This window comes from Coffea arabica, chromosome 7c (assembly GCF_036785885.1).
Source record: "Coffea arabica cultivar ET-39 chromosome 7c, Coffea Arabica ET-39 HiFi, whole genome shotgun sequence".
Taxonomy (NCBI): domain Eukaryota; kingdom Viridiplantae; phylum Streptophyta; class Magnoliopsida; order Gentianales; family Rubiaceae; genus Coffea; species Coffea arabica.
In genome coordinates this window covers 13,431,499-13,457,421 of record NC_092322.1, presented here as the reverse complement: position 1 = coordinate 13,457,421, position 25,923 = coordinate 13,431,499, and the positions used below count along the sequence as shown (strand labels likewise).

General features: G+C 35.2%; 1 protein-coding gene and 1 long non-coding RNA gene across 2 annotated transcripts; one reads left to right on the top strand and one right to left on the bottom strand.

Annotated features, from left to right (window-relative positions):
• Positions 1-584: 584 nt before the first annotated feature.
• Positions 585-3,062, bottom strand: LOC140010496 (uncharacterized). Its single transcript, XR_011817779.1, has 3 exons — positions 2,819-3,062; positions 2,200-2,251; positions 585-940 (listed from the first exon to the last, which is right to left on the bottom strand). It is a non-coding gene; the product is annotated as an uncharacterized lncRNA (long non-coding RNA).
• Positions 3,063-15,317: 12,255 nt separating this feature from the next.
• Positions 15,318-24,195, top strand: LOC113700056 (cellulose synthase A catalytic subunit 5 [UDP-forming]). Its single transcript, XM_027220488.2, has 14 exons — positions 15,318-16,278; positions 17,178-17,373; positions 17,469-17,686; positions 17,809-17,911; positions 18,001-18,187; positions 19,591-19,857; positions 20,067-20,412; positions 20,594-20,731; positions 21,269-21,394; positions 21,496-21,708; positions 21,788-22,061; positions 22,443-22,639; positions 22,772-23,122; positions 23,220-24,195. Exons 1-14 carry the CDS (start codon positions 16,192-16,194, stop codon positions 23,802-23,804), a joined length of 3,288 nt encoding a protein of 1,095 aa, XP_027076289.1. The 5' UTR covers positions 15,318-16,191; the 3' UTR covers positions 23,805-24,195.
• Positions 24,196-25,923: the final 1,728 nt, after the last annotated feature.

Sequence of the window (25,923 nt, the reverse complement as noted above, 5' to 3'; positions counted from 1 at the left end):
GTGATTTTTGTGACAAAGAAGTTTTTATACATAGAATTTCCATGCAGCCACCAAGTGATGAACAATATCCAGTTCCATATAAAAAAACGCAATTTGCAATTGTTTGTGCTTTGCAATGACAACAAAGTGATGCTTAAATAAGTATGTAATAACAAGCCACAGTATGTAACTGTGGCTTTATGCTTAAATAACGTGATGCTTTTTGCATCATCTAGGCTTGTAATTCAATAAGCAATGACACTTATTTAAGCCTCCTAATATGTAATTGTGGCTAGCACTCGAGTATGTATTCTACTAAAACATGAATAACTTAGTTTATGTAATGTATGGTTATAATTTACATATTATTTACCTCTTGAACGATATATACATTATGATTTTTTAGCAAATTATCCTCATTGTTACAGCAAAACCAAAAAAACAAAAAATTTCAATAAATAGCAATTTTTTTAATCCATAATTTAGTTGGTCATATCAAACTCATGCTAGTATATATATATATATATATATATATATATATATATAGGGCCTCAGACGTCATGGCCGCACCTCCATATTTGACCACAATTGTCTTGCCATGGAACTTTTGTATATAAGGCAGCGCCTCCCAAAGGATATCAACTCTGTTTTGTGCTGACATGGAACGTGCTTCAGGTACAACTACTGGTTCTGATGAAGTCTCGCGGCAGGAGCTCTGAAAACTAAGAGAAGGATTGGTATACATTTTCCTACTCCATTTGTTGATGCCTATGTAGTATTTTGAGGTGAGATTAGCATCAGGAGATTTGGATGCTTTTATCAAAGGGGAAGAGAGAGGGAGGGATTTAGCAGACAGCATTTCTTCTGCCTAAGCTCCTTTTGCGTGGACTATTTGGGTCAAAGCAAGAAATCCAAACCAACCACACTCCGAGCAAAACGCAAGGAACCAGGTCAATGAGATCTGCAATAATAAGAGACTCCAAGTTGGAACAGCAACAATTAAAATTTGTTTTACAACTGCAAAGCAATATAGTTATCTACAAAAAAGCACACAACGTTGTGTGAAATTTGGGACCAGAAAACAAATATAGGATGTCAAAATCACAATCTTTATACGTCAAATTCAGAGCCTAGATTACTAACGAAGAGCTCCACTTACAGGTACCAGGAGGGTGTTGGAGGAATTTTTCTCTTCATAGTTGAAATAATGATGAATTATGGCTGATAACCAAGCATCTTCCAGATTCCAAAAGGTATTATTCGTAAAAAAAAAACAAAACTGCCACTGAGGTTCATATGGTACTAGAACAATTAAAGAACTGCTCAAGTGCAAATCATACAAAAAGTGCAGCAACCAGCGAAATTTAAAGCCAGCAAGAGGGTTCAGGAATTTCAAGATTGTCATGTTTTTGTACCATTTGAAACTCATTTCAAAATATAATATTAAAAAATTCATTTTGGGAGAGCAAATACAATTTTATTCCAAGTTTGCCCTTTTCTTGTGATTTCTTAATTATCATAATACGCCGAATTTATAACTTAATCTTTGCAAATTGATCAATGTCTCTTTAACAAATTTTGTGTCATTGGTTCGGACAAAATAGGTTAAATTACTTAAAAATTATGAATAATTTATAGTACGCTTAAAAATAACTTGCAATAATTTATAACCATGAGAATACCGTTTTGAACTAACTTCAAAATAATACAATCAAGTTTATATATATACACACACACACACACACATATATATATATATATATATATATATATTAGCATGTTGTATCTTTTTAGTTATCAATCCATCGATTTGGGAAAAAAATTCAAAAATGTGTAAATGATTTATAAATTAACTCAAAACACTTTAATTAAATGAGAGGAGACGAACAAATCCTAGAGTAAATCGGAAGATGAGATAGTGTACATAGAAGGTAAATCAGAAGGGCAAGCATAAATTGGGGGGAAAATCACTAATTTTTTTGGCCAATAAGAATTTTTTTTAAATATACTTATTAATATTTCGATGCCTTAAAATACCACATAAAACCAGTAAAACGCAGCTATATCTTCTTAAGAAGCATAAGCAAAAACTTATCATAAGAGTAAATAGCCAAACATATAGGCATATAACACTAATATTAAAATATTTAAAAATATCAGCCCATATAATATTAACAAAATTTTCAGCAGATTAATGACACGAATCAAAGGTAAACTAACCTGGAACAAACAGAATTTTTACTGCAAAACCTTTTCTATTTTCGGACCAAAGCTGAAAATTACAAGAAAAAAAATACGGATCAGTAAATATGTTCGTGGTGCAAAAAAAATAAAGAAAAAAAGAATGGCAAGAAATAGCAAAAAAAAAAAAAAAAAAAAGACAAACACTAATTGTGTAGCATTCGTGTGTCTGCCATGCGAAGAGGAAAAAAGCAAACAAGTTTTAAATTTTTCTTTATCATAGACGAATGCACCAAAGGGCAAGAAACCTCTCTATTTTTATTTTCACCTATGAGAAAATGAAATAAGATGTATATCCTATAAGGCTTCTAATCTCAAGCGCCTTTTTCTATTCCTCCGGTTTTTAATACTTACTTCCCTCTTACTAAGCAGCCATCAAATCGAAGCCGAGAGAGTAAAATTTAGAGTCAGAAATTGTTGACAAAGATCTGAAGGTTGAGAAATAAGGGTTCGTACGGGCTTAGTGAATCAGACGAGGGACCATTTTTTGGGCAAAAAATCCCTGAATTTTAGGGTAAAAGTGCACACTTAATCTGTGGAAAAATTTGTGGGTTTCATGTCTGCAAGTACAAATACCTGATAAAAGGAAGAAACTTACAGTGAAAATAAGAAAGAAATTGCGGTGATTGTCAGGCATAAAAAAGGAAGTGAAAGGGGGTGAAGAAGCAGAGAAGCCCGAGAGAGGAGGACACAGAACGCTCGCCGCAAAAGGAGGAGACTGGAGATGATCAACTGCGAGGGGGCACAGAAATTTGCAAGTTGAACTCAGCAAAATCAAATTCTGGGCCTTGCAACCCAAATCAAATTTATGGGCCCAGAACCTAAAATCCAATTAGGGCCTTATAGCCTGAAACTAAAACCAAAAAAGGAAAAACACGCATGATAGCTTAAAATTTATGGATTCATTATCGGACTTTAGAGCCTTTATATATTGTTATTAACGCGTTGTTTAGCCCAAATACTACAAGAATGATTCAGAGCCTGAATACAAATAATTGGAGTATATATAATAAACAACATTTGTGCTTGAATGATATAAACTGCAAATTTGTATCTGCGTAATCCTATGAATTTGTTGTGAAGTTCCGTGATTTATTTGGCCTATATGAAGAAGGTACTCTACTTTGATATAATAATTTAGTATTAGGCCACTTTACACGTGGAACCTATTCCTCTCTCAATCAAAGTACATTTTGATTGGTGATACATAGACCAAAATATGCTATTCGTCTTACATTTTAGTTTCTTGTGGCACCAATATATTACAAGATCAGTCTTAATTCGAATTGGATGGGGACAAATAAATGGTTGTAAAGTTAGTTAAGTATAGCCCAGAGAATACACGTCAACTGTGATTAACTTATTCTGAATATTCAGACACATGTCAACTGGGCTGTTTGCAAATCTTTTGGGTCCAGAGGCTACCAATTCATGACGCTAATATTCTTGGGGAGGTGACCATATTTGATGGCTTTGTAGCAGTGGTTCTCAGGTTTGCCCTTTCTAAGAGGCATCTAAACATGAGGAGGAGCTGGCCAAGTGCAGCCCTCCTAATCATCCCAGTTGGAAGCCAGGAATGTCAAAGCAACCAAAAGGGTGTTGATTGATATGTTTGAGCCGGTCCCCAGGCCGAAAGTGTAAAAAGTTATGAGGGTTTCACTTGGAAGTTTGGCAACTGATAAGCTTGTAATGAATGGCTTTTGGTCTCCATTTCTTTATTTTTCTTTTTTGGGGTGACACTCCTGTTTTCCCTTGCTGATGGGGAAGCAATTGCTTCCCCTCCTTGCTCATCCTCCTCACAGATCTCTCTCTAAAGCAACTCAACCAGAACTGATATCTCCCTTCATTTTTAGTTAAAACTTTCTTGAAGCAGGTAAGGATTGGGAAAGGCAAAACCGGCCCCGTGGGAAGTTGAACTAAAAGTGGGGTTGTTAATGCAGTTGCCTGGATCGAAAAACTCACTCAGGCAAGCAAAATCCATCAACTCTTTTGGTTGGCAAGGATAGTTCTCAAAAGTTAAAACGTAAGTTGAAAGTAGATTCTAAAGCTCATGTTTGAACTCAGAGAGTTTGATTGTCCTTCCTTCATCTGCAGCATGGCCATTGATTGGCAAAAACAGAAAGAAAAATTTCTTAGGAAAAGAGAGCATATAATTTGGTCAACTATTACTAAACATAATGTGTGTTGTCTTTGAGAATAGCTAGGAAGGGAAAGAAAGAAACACTAATAATCGTGTGAGAGTTCAAATTTCCAATTAGTTATATGTTTTTAGGGATTTGAAGTCCAAACATCTTTGTTAACTATGGTCTAAGATATGGCATAATTTTTCTTGCCCCAAAAAGTTAAATTTTATTTTTCCCTTTTAAGTCTAGATTGCCCACTAATGATTCCCATAATGACCCTAAATTGAAAACATTTCTGTTGTTGAAATTACGATTTAGTCATGATGACAGAAAGGAGTAGAATTTAAGAAGCAATTCTCATATTTGCACCAAATAAAAAACGCTTTTTTCGACGAAATTACAATTATGTCACGATGACAAAATTAATACCAATAGATTACAATTCAACATTTTAGCAACTCAAAGTGAAAGCACTTAAACAACATTAAACCACCACTAAAATACTAAAATAAAAAAAAAAACACCTTCAAAATTAATATAATATTAGAAGAATGTTAACATTTTCTCACAAAAGTTAACCCTTTTCTTTTTTTTTTTTTTCTCTTCCCTTATAATAATGATGACCACTCACATCAAGAAATGGCTGGAAATGGTTGCGCGTACAAGACAGGCGACAGCTCAAAGTACACAAGGGGTGGTGCAGTCCATTCCCCTCGATCAGCGAAGCATCCGAACGTGTTGTTGGTCAATTTGTCACATGGAAGGTCGTAGAAATGTTTGGCTGAACAATGAGTGACCCTCCCCAGCAGCACACATTCACGCACTGAAACACAAAGGAAACCCGTGATTTTTAGCAGCAACTGCTGGTGCTCCTGTTCCCGATTGCCAACTGTATATCCAAGTTGTAGCTCTTGAGTCTTGTCTTCTCACATCCCTTTGTCCCTTTCCGGATTTTGACCTTTCCCTTCTTTGATTTTTGAATGACCTAATTGCTTTCTTCTTATGGAAATCATCTTAATAATTGATAACACATGGGGATTTTGTTTCTGAAAATGAAGTGCAAATTTCTTGATTTACTTAAAAATACAAGAAAGAAAGAAAGATAATAAAATAAGTCATTATATCAGTAACACCATATATCTGCAAATCTTAGGTTCTACTTGAACGGTTCTTTTTAAAGTGTTTTTTATTTTTAAATTATTACTATACTCATTTTATCGTGAAGATCATATGTGAATTAAAAATGTAGTTAGGGAACGCGTCAAGAAATTTTTTTAAACATGAGTTTTCTAGAAATACTAGTATATGTGAAACTGATTTTTTTTTCTCCGCTTATTGTTAATTACTAATTTAATAATACTATCTGAAGATATTTTCTATATAAATTTTTATCCTCTCCTTCTAGGAAAAAAATTGATGAGTCTTTTATTTGTGAACTAATGATGAAATTTAAACTTTTTGCTCTCCCACAATCAATTGTTTTCGATGTTGTGACAAATGAACAATCAAGTCAATAACACCAGGGGAGGGAGAGATTGAACAGTACGGGAAGAGAGCGTAAATGAGAAGTTCCGAATTCGAGATCTTCCACCCATACTTGAAAAAAAAAAAAATTTCAATGACACCATCATTTGATGCCACGCTTGGGCTCATGCCCATGGACTAATTGGTTCTACTTACTCATTTGTCGCTGCCTAGACCTGAGTGTTCTTGGACCAGACCTGCCCCGCTTTGGCTGATTAGGTAAAATTAAAAGGTATACAACAATTACTTGTCCAATTGAATATAATGGTCGGTTCGATTGAATTGAAAAGGACAATGACCAAGTAAACAAATGGTTAAAGCTCAGTGGCCACCGGTGGGAGGTCAAGGGTTCAACCATTGCCTTCCACTAAATTGTCTGTCCCTCATGGGTAATTCGATTGGTTTCAACAAACCTTCTTAGGTACTGGTATCCAGTGCCCGCAAAGATCCGAGTCATCTGATTATCGTGTTCGGGGGTGGTTTGACATTTAACCATTCCCTTTCTTTTCTTCCCTTTGCAAAGTTTTCTAAATATTTATGAACTATATATAAATTGATTGAATTATCAACGTAGCTCAAGTGGACAAATTTGTACCCTTAAAAGTTGCACAAGTCCGCTCCTGCTTAGCTTTATGCATTTACAATTTTTTGTTTATAACTAGACTTAATAATTACTAATATGCGTTTAGTCCCTTGTCTTCTCTAATTTTTGCTAGTATCTGTCTAATGTAGCACGTGTATAAATCGTAGTTCTGCCCCAAAACTATCTCGAATTAGCATTATTTGATTTTTATAACTAATGGTGTTATCTTAACATGGCTGCACCATTCAAAAATCGAGTCAAGTTTTTACTAAATTTTTTTTGTTGAAACAAATAGAATTAGAAATTTGAAAAATTCTCGTTTGTAAATGTAAAATAAAAAAAGTCAACGTATAAATCGATCTTATTTTCTCATAAATTGAAAGAATTGTCAATAGGAGAAAGAAAGAGTTGTCCTCTTCACTCGATTTGATAAAACACATTCTATACACTGTTCAATATATAACTTTGCTACAATTGCTTAGACTAGAGTACTGAAATTTGTCCTCAATCATCCTTTTTTTTTTATTTTGTCATCGTCACTTTATCTATACTACTACCCTACTCTAATCTAATCTTAGGGAGAGGTCTAACTAGACCTATAGAAAATTAATGCAGACTAAATCACTATCAGACTAGACAGGTGCACTATACACTCGTATGAATTTTTTGAAAAAATTACATATTGTTGCAATTTTGTAAAAGGTATGCTATTTTGAAACTTACAAGAACATTCAAGTTCCTTTCTGATTGCTTATTCACTCAAGCATATACATTATTCGAGCCGCCAAAATGAGAAAACACGCCTATAAAGATTGTCGCATGGTTATTTTTTCCTTTCTCCTAGTTCAACGGTAACTTCAACTTTATGTGGACGCGAGAAAACGTTACATACCCTTATCAACCGACCCGAGCCTACATTGCTTAGTTCGAGCAAACAATGCACATATGTTCATCTCTTTTTTTTTTTTTTCCCGACGGAATGGGTGTCCGGGTCAATTTTTATAGAGCCCGACTAATCCGACTCCGATCCGGGAGAAGAGGCCCCTTCCCCCCGAACACGATAATCACTGGGACTCGATCTCTGATGGAGAAGTTGGACAACGACTTCCAAGGGACTGTCATGACCAAACGAGCTGCCCAGGAAGAGCGCATATGTTCATCTCCTTGGTCACCACAATTGCTCTTCTTGGAAGAGTTCAAATTGGTATTTATCACCATGGTCAGACTCACCAGCTCCCCAACATCTTCAAAATAAAACGACTTTCGTTTTTCTGTCTAAAAAGTGAGTTCAATTGTCTAGTCACTATTCTTCAACGGTCCCAAGGGCCAGCCACAGAATAAAAATAGTTGTCAAAGTGGGACATCTTTGTATTTTCAAAAGTGCATTTCTGCAATAGATAATTGATATACGCATAGAAGAGCAGCAAACTGCATTAATTTGGCACTGTATGAGATAACCCATGTGCCTTCTTGGTCAATCTGTCACCCAAACGACTATTATGAAAATTGGTCGCAAAATTGACCGTTTGAGGCATTCAGAAACGGATAGATCAATGGATGGTGTTGACTTGATTTTTTTTTTTTCTTTGGGTGGAATTTTTGCTCTTGTCTCTCTGTCATTGGAGCTGGGATTGCATTAGGGTTAACTAGTTGGAGGCAGATTTTTTTATGGGGACAAATTGAAAGTTTACACTTCTGAGTATACAGTTGGTGTTTAGTATAAAGTATAGAGATTTCAAGCTGTCTCATCTGAGATGACAAGTTTGGTGGGAACGAACTTTTTATGCGTGGGAACTTAACTTGCAAGGATGGCATAGGCAAAAATGGAATATTGGAAAACTGGTGACATATTTTGGAAAATTAACTGTATGTCACCAATAATTAGGCTTAATTATACTAGATGCCCCATTTCAAAAGGGTCAGTTGCAATTTCCCCCTGATTATTTTAGTAGCAATTTGCCCTTAGGACCAACAAACCATGATAAAGGTTTCTCATGGCCTAGAAAATAGGTGCCATGCTTTATAATTACTAGTCATTAAGGCACATTTGAGATGTGTCACCTGATAATACTAAAATTATTTACAAAAAAATATTGTGTTTGGGTAGAGTATTATTTAAAATATTAATTGGAATAATTACTATAACATTTTTTGTCATGTAATATATGTGAGATAAAAAATTAGTTGAGAATATAAAAAAGTGGATTGAGAAATGTGTTTACAATGCAAACGAATTATTATTTGGAATAATTTAGCAATCCAAACACACTAGCGTGGCAAAAAATTGTATGGGTTGAACTGATTACCAAACAAGAGAAAAGAAAGAAAGGAAAGTGAAAAGAATCATGGCTAATTTTTTGTTTCATATTTTAACATCTCCACCATAGATTCAGGCTGAAGTATTTTTTATATTTATATATATAACATCATAATTTTATTAAAACTGCCTTATTAATAGAGGTTACATCTAGCATATACAAATATAACAGATGTGAAAGAATGAAATTACAAATCTAAAAATTGATTAAAAAATCATTGTGAAGCTCTGAAAATACTCAAAGATAAAACACTGCATATGTGTATGTTTCAATCCCCAACATCAAATCTACTAATTAAGTACTTGAAACTCCGATATAATGGTGAGATTTGGTGAGATAGATTTAGGTAATCCCAAAACTAACAACCAAACCGTACCAAAAAAAAAAAAATAGATCTAACAAAAGCAATAAAAGAGCAAAAAGACTCTCATTAGAAATTCTTAAAAAAGAAGAAACTCTCACCGGAGAGTAGGGCTATTCATTTTGATTAGAAGACCCTAATAAACAACCCTACTCGAACTGAAAAAATACGGTATCCGAACCAGTTTTAGCATGTGGTTCGGGTAGTAGGTTGGGTTGACATGGGTGCGAGAGCAGCGAGACAGGTTGCAGTTGACATATTTTAGGAATTTTGGGTACCTGATTCGAATTAAATATAAGGGTAAATTTGAAAATTTATTCATTAAAATTAAAATTACTAGAGGAGGATCTAACCATCTTTCATCAAAACTTCCATATTTGAGATGTTTTAATTTATTATTTGAACAATAAAAGTTGATAACTTGTTACGCATGTCAATTATATATATATATATATATTATAATTTTTTTTATTGTTGTGAACATATGACATTTTATAAACTTGTCTACTATAGATATGTGAGCATTGATGGATGTATGATCCTTTTTAACAAATGATGTGTTAATAATGAAGTATTTTATATTTTTAGTTAGTTTTCAAATTGTTAATTATTGCAATGTAATTTTTTTTTAAACTTAGGTGCTGAGGTTAGAAGTCTAGATGTGTCGAATATCCCATAATCATGGACCGATTACGGATCAATTTTTTTTTATCGAATCACTAGAATCGGATCAAGTGTGTCAGGCATCCCATAATTATGAATGCCAAATAGTCAATTAGGAGAAAACGAAAGAAAGATGGAAAAGGTACCAAAAAAAATTTGGAAAAAAAAAAAAAGAACTTTCTTGTTCTTTAAGTCAAATTGAAACCTTTCTTCAACACTAATAAAAGCCAACTAGCCTAGGACCAATGGCCTAAATCCCGTTTCCATAACTGGCAAGTGTTTTATTGGTGGGATGCAAATTTCCTAAAGGATCCATGGAGTTGGCAAACCCATTAGAACTTCTTGGTCCCGCTTGATCTCTTTCTCAAAGCTTCTTTTCAATGGAAAAAAAAAAAAAGAAATCATATATAAAGCTATTTTTTTGCTGCTTTTTGTCTGCGTGGCATTTGAGTGGAGCTACAATTATGATTGGTAATTATAGCCCTCGTTTAGATAAACCTAACTTGTCCTTTGTGACTAAGAAATTAATTATGGGGGCTAACTCGCTCTAGAATATGAATATCAATTGTTTGTTAGAGCGTGTGAAGATGGACATTGTTCAAACTTAGGTCACAAGTTTTGGAAAAGCACTAAGAAAAACTGATTATTTGATTCTTCAGAAACCAGCGGCAGAGTAGCACGTGTGATTGGACAATTATGCCATGAATAGGTTAGGTTTCTTAGTGATCAATATTGACAAAAGCACAAGCATGTATGGTTTGATTTCAAAGTTTTGAAGGCTTAGCGACACCTGGTCCCTTAAAGGTACCAAGAATTAGTAAGAAAGAAGAGGGAAAATGTTGATCAATCTATATGAAATAAAATATGGGTGAAAAGATATGGATTAGCCAAGTTGGTGAAATTGTTCAAACCCTTTAGTTTCCTTTCTTCTGCGGGCGGGGGCTCTACCAGCTTGTTTGATAACTCAATTCAGTATTTAAAGTTAATGAATTTAGATGTTTGATAATAAAAAACTGAACGTCTAAATCCATTAATTTTAAGTATTGAATTGGATTATGAAACAGGACTTACTAAGAAAAGGACGATAGGAGGCTTAAGAGTCGAACCAGAAATCACACGTTTATTTTTTTTATTATTTTTTGAAAAGTAAATCTTATATACACTAACAATAATGTACACTATCATTGTTTGATCCATGACGTATGTGCAACAGTTGAATTTCAAATTTAAATTTTGCATAGTCGTCATTCATCAAACGCTAACAGTGTGTATATAGAAAAAATAACATGTTTTTATTTTTCTTTTTTCGGTCAAAAACATCAACTTGTATTACGTAGAAGGAATATACATTAAAGCCTAATGCTGAGCAACTTCCCAGACAGATTATACAATCTGTTAGATATCGTATAGTTAGATAAAATCCCTCCATTCTTTTTTCGTGAAAACTATGTAATCCACATTTCGCTATTCTAAAGTTAATCTCATTATCAGAGTTGTTGACGTCTCTACCAGTTAAGCTGAATATTGACGACTTAGTTTGATTTTCATTTCATTGGCAACTAACTTATTTAAAGTTTTTTTTAGTAAAGATTGCTAATGTATTTTTCAAAAGAAGTCCATAAATACAAATGTTCATAGAATTAATTAACCAACAACAAACAAAATTAAGTACTAATAATTAATTAACTATCTTCCTTTTATATTGTCTAACTAAATTTGATGTGGTTATTTCACATAAATCGACCTTGTGAAAAAGAAGGCTGCTCTAGAATAAATTTTTAATTTGAGATTACAGTAGTGTTAAATTGTTAATTTCGCAGCTCACTGGTAATAAATTTCTAGCTGGCAATGAAAGTTGTAGTAGCTGACACAATAGACGAAAGCCACAAATTAGAAAAGCAGATGGAAATCTAATGAAACAAATAGCTGTATCTTCTCATGATGAGACTAAGAACTAAGATCCATCATGTATAATTTCTCCAGCTCATCACCAATTCTTTTTAGTCTTCTCCTTCTTTATCTTTCATCGTGCTCATTAGTCTTTGATTTTTCTTTAACCACATTGCTGAAGTTATTTTTATGAGCGAGGAGGTCTTGCTTTAGTTGAAATTCTAAAAATTAGAGATTTTAAGTCTAATTTTCCTGTTTACTTCTTGTTTCTTAAATCTCATTGCTCTTTCGTTGGCAACGAATAAAAATTAAAAATTAAAAAGAGGGGGTTATTTAGATGAGCACATATATGTACTTTCGAAGATGGCAATAATTTTAGTGTTATCTGTAAATATACCCCATAAACTATCATTAATTGCCATTTGCTCCAAGAGGATTAATTGTTGCATTTAATTCTTGATACTATCAACCTTTTATCCCCATCCAAACTTGTGCTATCATTTCTTTTAATGAGAAAGACTTTAGTACTCACTCCCAAAGAAATAAGGGCATTTCGCATATCAAATTCAATCTAGAGGCACTAAAGTCCCTTTTTTTATTTTTTAAGGTACTTGTACTAAAGTCTTTTCATTCCAAAGCAAGAATATAAATTGGCCAAAATCATTGGTTATGGGATAGTAGGCCTGTAGGAAATAAAGAACAAGAACAATTAGAAGGTCAAAAAGGCAAGTGTTTGTGAGAGTTGTAAAAGGCAAAATGCAATTAACCATGGAACCTAGTGGAACTACTAGGACGCCTCGACTAATGGTAAAGAAGAGTCAAATGAAGGTTAGGAAATTTAAACTAATTAGTTCAAATTTCTAGGACGCATAGGGTGAAGATTATGTATTTGTGGGGCTGCCCCCTCAAGAGTTTAGAAATGTTAAATTTCAATCAGACCCTTATTAAAAAACAGTGATGTAGGTGAGGTAAAAAATGATTGGGAAGTATATTTGCGGAAGACCTAAAAAATTTTGGGGTGGAAAATTGCAATCCAAACTTCCAAAACTTGCCAACAATCAAATTGCATGGGAGAATGATTAATTCTCCAAACTTTCTCCAGCTTATGCTATTATGGCTTATTTACTGGCTATTAGGAAATACAAAAGTTTCTAATTTTCTCATCAAAGAAGAAGAAGAAGAAGAAGAAGAAGACCTGACACAAACCAACCAGCTGCCAACTCATAGAAATAGACAATTCCAGGGTTCATTAATCCTTTCTTCCCTCTCAATAAAAATACTATAGTTAGGTGTGGACATTCCTGCTTAGTCTTTCTTGGAACACATGCTGTGCAGGCCGACAAATTAATATTGCAATTCAACAAATCATAGCAGCCAGCAGTACAACAGCCAGCTGGAGATCCTTACCTAAGTTAAATTTTCTCCAAATAATCACCAAGAAATTTGGCCAATTTCTACAATCAAAAAATCTTCCCACATCATAACAGAATATGAAAACAACATGCAGCTGCAGGTAGATTGGCCATCAACTTTCTTTTGATTATTCTTCCCTAATGATGTATGATTAATAGGTTTTTCATGTCAGAAAGAAAGGTCAATCAACTAATCATTGGTCTCTGAACTTTTTTCTTGAGTTGTCTATAGTTATGTTTATCCTACTAGTTTGTAGAAGAGTAATAACATCAGGCAAGGGATAATCTAGTGACAACTTTGTAGTTAAATCATCCCAAAATTAAAAAGTTACCAAATCTAAATGGGATTTTATGTAGTCAAGAAAGAATTTACAAAACCCACACATTTAAATGAGGTTAACAATAAGCATTTTGAAAGCCTTCGTGCTCAACACCAAATTCATCTATCTTCTTGGGTTGAGACAAATTATATGCGTTGAAAAAGTGAATTAATCTGAAGCGCCACTAGTGTTGTTTATATTCTCGAATCGAAAAAAAAAATGCGAGTTAAAAAGGTAAATTAGTTTGAAGCGATACGTAACACATGCCACTTAACAGTAAAACAAATCTTCTATCAAGAAACAAATCTTTAGACGTATCGAAAAATTTCTAAATTAGGATGAGAAGTGAATTAAAAAAGTAAATCAGTTTGATCTATCGTACAAAATTATAAATCGATATGAAACATCCGATGATTGAAATAATAGAACTAAAAAACCCTAGAATTATAGAATATTTTTACTAGTACAAAGTACAAGCTACAAAAAAAAAAAAAAAAAAGGAGAGAGAGAGAGAGTATCGCACATAAGTACATTTACACTCCAATTAATTAGATAGAAAGATAACCCAAAAAATAGTACTACTATAAAACAGCAATAAACACAGTCCTCCTTGCCTCATTTTACGTTTCGAGTCAATAGTCAAAATATTCAAGTGCTAAACCTAAAACCGTACATACACAAACGTTTCGTATTAATTTAAAAAAAAAAAACAGCGAATTAAACTTGCGAATAATTCAGAGTCCTTAAAACCTAGTAAAAATAGGATCCGGATCTGTTTGCTCACGCGGTTTTCTTTTGTTTTTTTTTTGTTGAATTTAGTAGTAGTACTAATAACTCTGGAGGGTTCAGTTCAGTTCAGTTCAGTTCCGTTCTCCCGCACATCCCATCTGACCACTTCTTTCTTTTACGCGTCTTTCCTTCTCTCTTCCCTTTGCGTTTGTCCTCTTCTCCCACCCCACCAAAAACTTTTTACATACTAGTGCTTAAATAAAATGACAAATTTTTCAATTTGTGAAAATAGGTTCTATCAATTAGCTAGGATTTTTTCCCCCACAAACTAATTTTGAAAATAAAATAATTCTTATGTTTTCGTTTAAAGATTTTTTTTTTTAATATTTGGTGCCATAGGAGTATACAGTCAACACACTAGAGGAAGGTAAAATTTAAATTTATAATCCACCGTTTAGAAAGTGACACTACTCAACTTATTTGTTATTCTGCGTTCTAAGAATACCAATTTAATTTTTTTATTAAAAGATCTGTCTAACGGATTCTCTGTTAAAATGCATTTTAGATGTTAAAATTTTAAAAATATAAGATTAATTTGAAAAAATATATAAATACGAGGGGATTAATAAAAAAAAGTATATAAATATAAGAGAAAATAGTAATTATTAGTGTGTATATATAAATGATAAGTTGGATGGAACGTATATATGTTAATAGGTGCTCTATCCGTTAGAAAAATCATTATTAAATTAATGTTATCTTAAGAATTTAATATTTTAAAAATATTTTTTATGGGAGAATGATGCGAGTTCAATATTTTCGAAATGTTAAAAAATGCTTTACATGCTAGGAGTTACGATTTTTTTTTTAATTTTTTTTAGGTGGACTCTTTTCATTGAATTATAAAAGTTGTGAAACGCATAAAAAAAAATCACAATTATAGAAGTTATTGGAGAAAAGAAAAACAGCCCACAATTTTGTTTTTGTATTGAAGAAAGAAAACAACTGGATCTTGAATTGTATACAGGAAATAGACAGCCAAAAAGACATATTGACAGCTCACTCCCAAAGTGCAGCAAAAACAAGACACACACAACACGCACTGTAGTTACCTGCTTACACAACTGCGGTACATGTACTACTAGATTTGTGGGGGCAAAAATCCCACAAAAAGAAGACACCAAAAAAAGAATAAAGAGAAAAAAAAAAAAAGAAAAGGTAAAGCTCCTGCTCCACCATCCCCGTTTCCATCACCAGTTCACCACCATGGATGGATGGTCCTACTTTTCACACATTTCCACACACGAGTGAACAGTGAATAAATTACCCTTGGTATTAATTAAATGCATAATTGTTTTCTTCTAGTTAGTAGAAGTAGTAGTAGTACTGTTTATCTCCCGTAACAAACCTCTCCTTTATTTATTTTGTTTTCTTCTTTTCAAGAAAGAGAAGAGATGAGATGAAAGTCCACCGAACCACCTCTAATTCTTCATGATTCAATCCAATCTCCCTTGCTCACCCTTCTTTCTTACGCGTCCACATTTCGCTGCACCTCTCTAAAATCGTGTCAATTTTGATCCCTTTTTAAGTCTAAAGTCCACTCCAGCCAGATTACAGTAGTGCAGAGAGTCTTAGCTTGTAAAGAAATCAACTACTACTTTGCTACTTTTTTATATTATTCTTTTCTTTTTTAAAAAATTTTTTTGTCAAGAACCCATCAACCTTTTTAGTTCCCTTTACTTTATTGTGGGATAGTATTGTTTATTGTAATCGTTATTGTTATATTATTCATTTTTCTTCCCATTGCCCAATTGGGTTTTTTGGGGTGTTTTTAAATAGTGCTTTTCTAAATGTGGAGGGTTGTTTAACCTTTGCTTTTGGGTATCTTCTGATGGTGGTTACATTCGAACATTTTCGCATTAGGCTTTGGGGGTTGTGAGATTTCCAAGATTGAGTTTTTGGCTGGAAAAGGGGGGCTTTTGGCACTGAAAAATTGATTGTTGAAGTGGGTTATTGTGGGATTCTGAAGAGTTTTTGTAAGGTGCAAAATGGTGATGGATACAGGTGGGAGGCTTATTGCTGGTTCTCATAACAGGAATGAGTTTGTACTCATCAATGCTGACGATATTGGAAAGGTAAGGCTATCTAAAACCCCTTCATTTTTCTTCTAATCTTCGTTTTGCAGATACCCTTTTGGCCATTTTGGTGGATGCTCTGTCTTGCGTGAATCAGTAATGCATTTTATTAGGGCTTTTTCTTCAGTGTAGTTGGATGCTTATTTTCTTAGCATTTGGTTTTTACTAGTATTTTCTAAGCATTTGGCCTTCACAATAGAGGTATTTTTTTCTCTTTCCCCCCGTTTAAGTGTTCAATTTTTTTTAAAAATCGAACCGTGTCAGTTATATATGATTTTGAGGATGTTCTATTTTATTTTCCTGTTTTTTCATCTTAGAATTTTCCCTATCCTTTTGAGGTTACTTTTATTTGCTGTTTTTGATTTTGATCTTTTTTTTTTAATTATTTTTGGGGAGGTTGTAGGAGGGTGGGGCTTTGGTTGACTGAAGGGGGTGATTTCGCCACATTAGCATTGGAAACTTCTTTTGAATTTGTATTTTATTTTGGAGCTGCGAGACAAAAGACTGTTTGGCCTCTGTTATGTGAGGAGATAATGGGGTCGCTATAACTTGTATAAACATGAAATAGAAAAGAGACAATGCGTGCAATTATCTCTGCATTTGTTCTAGAGAACATTGGACTAGCCATGTCCTGGAACAAAGAAGATAAGTCCTGCAGAGCTGATTAGATTTTGAGGATTGGAAACACTTGAGTTGATTTAGGGGGGTGTCTAAAGAAAATGTCCAATGTCAGTTTCTCCAAATTAGGTGACTTTTTGTTTTTAATTTGGTGGAATATGGACAATAAATTGTGTTCTTAATATCTTTTCCAGTTTGATGTTGTTTTTGGGGAAACATTATTAGGCATTCTCAAGTGGTTTTGATAGCAAGTAACGCGCTTTCCTGGTCTTGTTGTCCAGATTAAATCTGTGCAAGAATTAAGTGGACAGATATGCCAGATTTGTGGGGATGAAGTGGAGATTACTGTTGATGGAGAACTCTTTGTGGCCTGCAATGAATGTGCTTTCCCCGTTTGCAGGCCGTGCTATGAATATGAGAGAAGAGAGGGGAACCAAGCTTGCCCTCAGTGCAAAACCAGATATAAGCGTATCAAAGGCGAGTTTGTTTGTCCCATGATGCTTCATAAGAATACTTGTTGTGGTCTTTCTTAAGCAAGTGAACTCATGGTTTGGTAGTTTTGTATTTGGTAGGTAGTCCAAGGGTTGAGGGGGATGAGGAAGAGGATAATATTGATGATCTCGAACATGAGTTTGATTACAACTATATTGATTCTCTAAGTCCGCCACATGCTGTGGGGGCAGCTGGACGGCATGCCCGTGGCGGTGAGGCAAGTTCATCTGGTGGTGGCATCGCAGGACACAATTCATCCCATGGTCTTGATATTCCTCTATTGACCTATGGCGAAGAGGTAAGCTGTCAGTGAACCTAATTTATATTGGCCTTGTATTGTTAGAGTATGTAAGTGCTTGGATTCTAGATTTGACCTAGCAAAGCGTAAGATTATATTTTAATTATTCTTTCTTGTTTTAGGATGCTGAAATTTCTTCAGATCATCATGCCCTTGTTGTACCCCCATTTGCTGGCCATGCAGCTGGTTCACATTCACCCGCTTTTCCTGATCCATCAGCATCTTGTAAGTTGTTTTGCTCAGCATCTAAGTTTACCTAGCATGCCCAAAATTCTGTATCCAAGGCTGAAGAAGATGTGTTCTTTATGTCACAGTGCAACGAAGGCCAATGGTTCCCGAGAAAGACATTGCACTATATGGATATGGAAGTGTTGCATGGAAGGATCGGATGGAGGATTGGAAGAAAAGACAAAATGATAAACTCCAAATGGTCAAGCATGAAGGAGAAAATAACTCTCGCAATTTTGATGGTGGTGAATTTGATGATCCTGATTTGCCAATGTAAGTTACTGAAGTAAAATGTCTAAACTTAGTTCTTTCTCTTTGTGGTCTTTCTCTGAGGAAAACACATTCCGAAATTCACTGTTTTGACAACATGTTCAATTTGCAAGATCACATCATCAGAACACGTTCAATTTGCAAGATTTCATCATCAAAAGACTACCTGTAGGAAACATAATCTTTTCTAGCTAGATGATGTCTTCAAGGAGGATGGACTATCACATGATTCAAGATGTTTGACATTCTGTAAAGAAACTAATCATTTAAGTAACAGAGGCTAGTTGTCCTTCTGGGATTAATTTTTTCCTGAAGGCAATTTTATTCTTGTAAGCAAGAAAAAGGTCTGGCTTGACTTGCTAGATTGCACAATCTGCCAAGTTCATTAAGCTATCTACCATAAGTTATTGGCTTATCCCAATTTTGACTAATGATGCACAGGAGACCTCATGTTTTAAACATGTGTCATGCGTCATTTGCACCTTGTCTTCTTCTTTATCTAAAGCTTTGAATACCACTGAACAAGAATATAGAAATACATATAAAGCATGCTTTTGTGGTAAAAAGTTACTTTACTTACATGAGATTGTAGACTTGCAAACTGTCCTGGAAAACATTAGACAGCATGATTAGGCACTTTTGCTCTTGTAACAAAATGTGGTGGCAAAATAGCTTTCTGTAGGACATGAAACCAGCCTGTATTCTGTAGATATCTGATAATATTTTACAGAGAGCACTCTCAAACATGTCAATTGCCAAAATTGAAAGTTGCTATTTATGTTGGCATGCACTAGAAGATATGCACGTACAGATTGCAGTTAAATGTTAGAAATATGTTTCCATGTCTGTTGTTGATTTTTGGCATAACCCAAATTAGGCATTTATGTTTCCGTAAATGTTCCTAAGCATTTTTGGAAAACTGTGAGTTCCGAGAGCCAAGTTGAATGGTAACAATTTTCCAAGGTAGTCTATCGTTTATCCCTTACCAGGCAAGCCAAGTAGTTACAAAAACTGGGGTGCATAGTCCCTGAAGTCCTTGTTCAGTTGCTGTGACTTAGAGCATACAAAATGAAGTTATGACACAGTTAATTTACGGAATATCCCTTTGTTGTTGACTTTAAGAATGGGATTTCGCATCTTTCAGGAGTAAATCTCTATATCTTCCCTGAAAATAGGGAAGGCTTTCTTGTTTGCTGCATTATGTGGGTGAAATAGCATAATTTTTTATGTTTTTCTCTAAATTTGCATTCCATGGCCATAGTCCCTTGCTTAGAATGTCTGCTGCTTTGGTAAATTACTCTGCTATTAAACTCTAGTTTATTGCTTTCTGATGGAAAGATGTTTCCTGTAATGCTGCCCATGATTCTCATATTAATTGCCAATTTCTCTTTTATGCATTCAATCAGGATGGATGAAGGGAGGCAACCACTGTCAAGGAAATTACCGGTGGCTTCAAGCAAAATAAGTCCGTATAGATTAATAATTATACTCCGCCTTACTGTTCTGGGCTTATTTTTCCATTACAGAATCCTCCATCCAGTTCATGATGCATATGGCTTGTGGATGACATCAGTTATCTGTGAAATATGGTTTGCTTTATCATGGATTCTTGATCAGTTTCCGAAATGGTACCCCATAGAGCGAGAAACATACCTTGATCGGTTATCTCTCAGGTACATGGACCAAAATTTTGTGATTTTTTTACTTCTCCGTAGTGGTGACATTTGGATCTTGTCCTGCAAAACAACCTTGATAGCTGCTGAATTTAAACTGCTTTTGTGCCACAAGTTCTTTTACAATGTGCTCTTGGACACTCTTGTTCGTTTTTGGTAATCTCTTTTGAAGTATTCTGCTTTTTAAATCTCTAATTGTAACCGTGCAGGTATGAGAAAGAGGGAAAGCCATCTGAGCTAGCAGATCTTGACATCTTTGTCAGTACTGTGGATCCCATGAAAGAACCTCCACTGATCACTGCAAACACTGTTCTATCTATACTGGCAGTGGATTATCCAATTGAAAAAGTTTCATGTTATGTCTCAGACGATGGTGCTGCGATGCTTACTTTTGAAGCACTTTCTGAAACATCTGAATTCGCCAGAAAATGGGTTCCCTTCTGCAAGAAGTTTAATATTGAGCCTCGGGCTCCAGAATGGTATTTTTCTCAGAAGATTGACTATCTGAAAAACAAAGTTCATCCAGCATTTGTGAGGGAGAGGCGAGAAATGAAGGTTTGCAATTTATACTACATATGATTACTATCATGACTTAAATATTTGTATTCATTGATGACCCATGTATTCTCTGTAGAGAATCGGCTGTGCGGGTAGTTTTGTTCAAAATTTTCTGATAAACATGGGAAAAGCGGTTCTTTTTTGGACCATAGTAACTCTTTCATTTTCCTGGGTACAGAGAGAATACGAAGAATTTAAAGTTCGAATAAATGGTTTGGTTGCTACGGCCCAAAAGGTTCCAGAGGAAGGGTGGACAATGCAGGATGGTACCCCCTGGCCTGGTAACAGTGTTCGAGACCATCCTGGTATGATCCAGGTGGGTTTTTCGTTAAATTTTTGTCCACACCTCTATTATCAACAAAAGCTGGTTCAGACTTGCTCTTAATATTTGTGGTTTGTTGCTTGGGGTTGTAAAACTGAGACGTAAGATTAGGGTTCAAGCAAAATGTGGAATTTGAGAATTTGGGTTGGACTTTTTATAAGTACGAATCTTGAGGATTTGGTGTACTGCCAAGGGAAAAAAGAAGAAGAGGAGAATACATCAAGAGAGAACATTCATCTCTTGGAGACTGATGCTTGCATTGATTACAATATAAGAGTGTAGGTTGGTTAAACAGACTACTTTGTCATCCATATCATGCGTCATTTCCATCTTCTATCTGGCAAATCCACCTTTTGTTCTATTTTGAGGAAGCAAGGGCATTTTCTAGTGTTAAAGATTAGATTATTGCATGTCAATCTAGCTTTTAGATTTGCATGATGCATCTAATTAAAATCAGTTTTACCCCAAAAAAAAATTTCTAATCAAGATCAGTTCTTTGGCATTTATGGTTTTCTCGTTTGCTTTATGTAGGTATTCCTTGGGAACGATGGTGTTCGTGATATTGAAGGAAATCAGTTACCGCGCCTGGTCTATGTTTCTCGTGAAAAAAGGCCTGGGTTTGATCACCACAAAAAAGCAGGAGCAATGAATGCTTTGGTAAGATGTAGTGTCCAACTTAATAGTTATTGTGTAGCAAGGAAAGGAATTTTTACACTCCATTCAGAGTATTAAGCATTCTGTAAATATAATACCTTCAGGTGCGGGTTTCAGCAGTCATCTCGAATGCTCCTTATCTTCTCAATGTTGACTGTGATCACTACATCAATAATAGCAAGGCTCTCAGGGAAGCCATGTGTTTCATGATGGACCCCACTTCGGGGAAGAAAGTTTGCTATGTGCAGTTTCCACAAAGATTTGATGGGATTGACCGTCATGACAGATACTCAAATCGGAACGTCGTTTTCTTTGATGTATGTGCCCTTTCCTATTTGAGGCTATTGTATTACATCATTTGCTCCTTGGGGAGTCTGACTTTTCTGTTTCTTACAGATCAACATGAAGGGATTAGATGGATTGCAGGGACCAATATATGTAGGAACTGGTTGTGTTTTCAGAAGGCAAGCACTTTATGGTTTTGATGCTCCTGTCAGTAAGAAGCCTCCCAGCAAAACCTGCAATTGTTTGCCCAAGTGGTGCTGTTCATGTTGCTGTTCAAGCAAGAAGAAGAAAGGAAAAGGAAAGAAAGAAAATAAGAAGAAACTGAAGCAAAAGGAAGCCTCTAAGCAAATACATGCTCTTGAAACAATTGAAGAAGGAATTAAAAGTAAGTCTTCTTTTGAATAAAAGTATGATCTTGTTTGTCTGCTGTGTTGACATTGCGTCCTTGTTATGGAAACAAGAAGATTGATGCTTTCCAGTTTTTCATGAAAATCAATAAACAAGAATTCATAATTTTGCAAAAAGTTTTCTTGAAACATATAAAATTGAGTCCTGTATTTTCTGACTTTATGACTGACATGTCAATGAGCTTTCTTCAAATCTTTATGAAACTTGTAAGAAAAACCACTTTCAAAATTCTCTTCATTTTTGCAAGCTTGTCTAAATTAACTACGAGTTCTGATGGATGTTGGGATTTTATTGTCCTGAAAAGAAATCTAAGCATGTATGTACCCCCCACTGACAGTAAATTCATTTTCCAATGCAGAAATAAACCCTGAAAATGCATCTCAGCTTTCCCAAGTGAAACTTGAAAAGAAGTTTGGTCAATCTCCGGTTTTTGTAGCCTCAACACTGTTGGAGAATGGCGGAAATCCTAAGGATGCTAGTTCTGCATCCTTATTGAACGAAGCTATTCATGTTATCAGCTGTGGTTATGAAGATAAGACAGAATGGGGAAAGGAGGTAAACTACCCTACAAACATCCTATAATTCTGATAATTGAAATATTCGTGGAGAATGCCTAGAATTACTAAGTATTCTCTTTGTTCCTGTTGTTCTCTTAATTGATGAAACAATTTTCATTTGCTGATTCAGGTTGGCTGGATATATGGTTCGGTCACAGAAGATATCTTGACAGGATTCAAGATGCACTGTCATGGTTGGCGGTCTGTGTATTGTATACCCAAGCGGCCTGCATTTAAGGGGTCTGCTCCAATTAATCTCTCAGATCGTCTTCACCAAGTTCTTAGGTGGGCCCTCGGATCTGTTGAGATTTTCATGAGCAGACACTGTCCAATTTGGTATGGTTATGGAGGTGGACTGAAGTGGCTTCAACGACTTTCATACATAAACTCTGTTGTATATCCTTGGACTTCCATTCCTTTGCTTGTGTATTGTATGCTGCCTGCCATCTGCCTTCTCACTGGAAAATTTATTGTCCCTGAGGTATGTTTTCATGTGAAATTTCCTAGTGCCTTGAGAATTTCAACTGCTAATTTGATATGTGTGTGACTTTTGGCTATAACCTGTCTTCTGTACACAGATTAGCAACTATGCAAGTGTTGTATTCATGGCCCTCTTCATCACCATCGCTGTCACTGGTATCCTTGAAATGCAATGGGGTGGTGTAGGAATAGATGATTGGTGGAGAAATGAACAATTCTGGGTCATTGGAGGTGTTTCCTCTCACCTTTTTGCTCTCTTCCAAGGATTACTCAAGGTCCTGGGTGGAATTGATACAAATTTCACCGTCACCTCCAAGGGAGGAGATGATGGAGAATTCTCGGAGCTTTACATCTTCAAGTGGACGTCACTGCTAATTCCTCCAACAACTTTGTTGATTGTAAACATTGTTGGAGTTATAGTTGGGATAGCGGATGCCATCAACAACGGTTATGATTCTTGGGGTCCATTATTTGGTCGGCTATTTTTTGCCTTCTGGGTTATCCTTCACCTTTATCCATTCCTCAAAGGATTGACCGGGAAGCAAGAACGCACTCCAACAATTATCATCGTCTGGTCTATTCTTCTGGCTTCAATAATAACCCTTTTGTGGGTTCGAGTTAACCCATTTGTTTCAAGGGATGGCCCTGTACTAGAGATCTGCGGATTGAACTGTGACGATTGAGACATCTCGAGCCACAGCTTTGCCTAACTTGCATGAAACAAGAATGCTGTTGGGGAATTTGCTTGTGCAGCCAGGCACACAGGTAATGCTGGAATGGTTTTGCATGATGAGATATAGCACGGGTAGACGGAATAAGATTCGAGTATAGTTCGGAGGTGTAGATACGAAGCATTGTCAGCTGACCAATTATTTGTTCTAGAATGGTTCCATTCATTCTTTTGTTGAATACCTGTACGAGGTTTTTCGGTGTCCTTGTGTAAGGTTTGTCAGTGCATATAGTGTCACAAAGTTGCCCCATATTGAAGGGGTCATTATATCAGTGTCTGAAATGTTATACTCTGCAAATGTGCTTTCTGTTAATGGACCTGGTTACAACCTTTCTGGTGGAAAAGCACAGGCATTTGTTGTTGTCTCTACGATCCTCCTAATTTGTGTTCTCAATTTGACAAATGAATCATTCTCCACTACTCCAGTAAACTTGTGGTAAGGAGTAATCCCAGGCTAGATTACAATGGAAAGATGTCACTTTGCATGATTCCTTAGCTGCAGATGTCTGTCTTTAACAGGAGAATTGTGTCATGATTCTTTGGCTGAAGTCTGTGTTGCTCAGATAGAATGCCTCCTGCATTGAAAAAAAGAATCTGGTAGAATCAAGAAGGTTAAAAAAAGAAACAAAAAAGGTCGCATTGAAAAATTGGATGTTTTAAAAGAGAGACAGACTCACTAATACATGATGCATTTCTTGTACACACATTTATTGATTTTTGGCTTGTGTTATCCTATCTGTCCATAAATCAAGATGTTAAAATTGGATCACAACAATTGGATATGTCTGAAATTGATAAGTAATATATAGTGTTAGGACTTAGGAGATGTGACTAAATATCCACCTCTCTAATTTTGTAAGTAGAATGCACCTAAATGCTTTTTTTTTTTTCTCTAGGCAGGAATATTTCTCCTCCAGATTTTATATACTTAATTAGGAAAGTTTTTCATACATAATCATGCAATTATTAGCTTCCTGGAAAAGAGATCGACAAAGGTAGATTAGATTGCTTGCATAAGCGAATAAATTTCCGATCCCCTTCCGGCAAAAGGAAAATTCATGAAAAAGATATTGATTTAGCTACAGTAACTTGGCTTTCTTTTTATAAACAAGGTAGATATGTGTATATATATATCACAAACTTGATTCTAATTTTGTACGTTCACCAAAGGCTAGTCTAACAAATACATAACAAAAGTACAATAGTCTGGCAAACAAGACAACACCACATAACAGAAGTATAATAGCCAAGCAAACAAGGCAATAGTATCTAACACTCCAACCCGAGTCCTAGCAAATTCTAATGGGTGAAATTAAGAACATAAGCACAATACAGAAACTTTTTTTGTTTGGCTACAAAATCAGAAGAATGAACGAAAAGGTCACAAATAATTCAACAAATACTAAAAGAATTGTTAGACAACCACCTTAGACTGTAGTGTGAACTACAATTACAAGTCAAGAAGTACCAGTAAGACTTTGAATTGAAAACCCCTGTACTATCGAAATGTTAATTTTGGTTTTTTGACCACTAGTTCAAGACTTCATCCATGAAAACTGTAAACACACCATATTTGCACCTCATGAGGCCTACTTGCTTTTGAATCAAGAAATAGTCTGGGATGACAAATTTGACAGTCAAGTTCATTGAATTCACACCATGGAATGGTTTTGGTGAGTTATAGTATCAATAATTCTGCCTTAACACCTAAGCAAAGATCTTAAGGACACCATTAAAAGTAATAGCGGAACATATTTGCTTCTTATTGCATTCAAGAGCATATAATTCGGTCACGCAAGCTACAAAAATAACATGAAAGAAGCGGAACAAAGAAGTCAAAAACTCCTGTCTTCTTGATTAACGATGCAAGTTTGTAGGTTGTTAGTCTTTCCCTATTTCTTTTTTCTGGCCATATCAAAAGGATAATTTTTTGTTCTAATGCTAGTGCTTCTGAATTGAATGGGCTTTGGGTGGAATTTTTTACTTGCAGTTTCACCCTTCACTAGCCAGGATCTAATTTGTCCTTATGCTTTCCTGAAATCACAATTTACTAATACAATGTTTGGTTGGAC

Bases quoted from the DNA above. Each gene is read 5' to 3' on its own strand.
- LOC113700056 (XM_027220488.2), top strand. From the start codon at position 16,192: ATGGTGATGGATACAGGTGGGAGGCTTATTGCTGGTTCTCATAACAGG. The intron at 16,279-17,177 runs GTAAGGCTATCT...CTTGTTGTCCAG, and splicing joins ATGCTGACGATATTGGAAAG to ATTAAATCTGTGCAAGAATT. The intron at 21,709-21,787 runs GTATGTGCCCTT...TGTTTCTTACAG, and splicing joins GGAACGTCGTTTTCTTTGAT to ATCAACATGAAGGGATTAGA.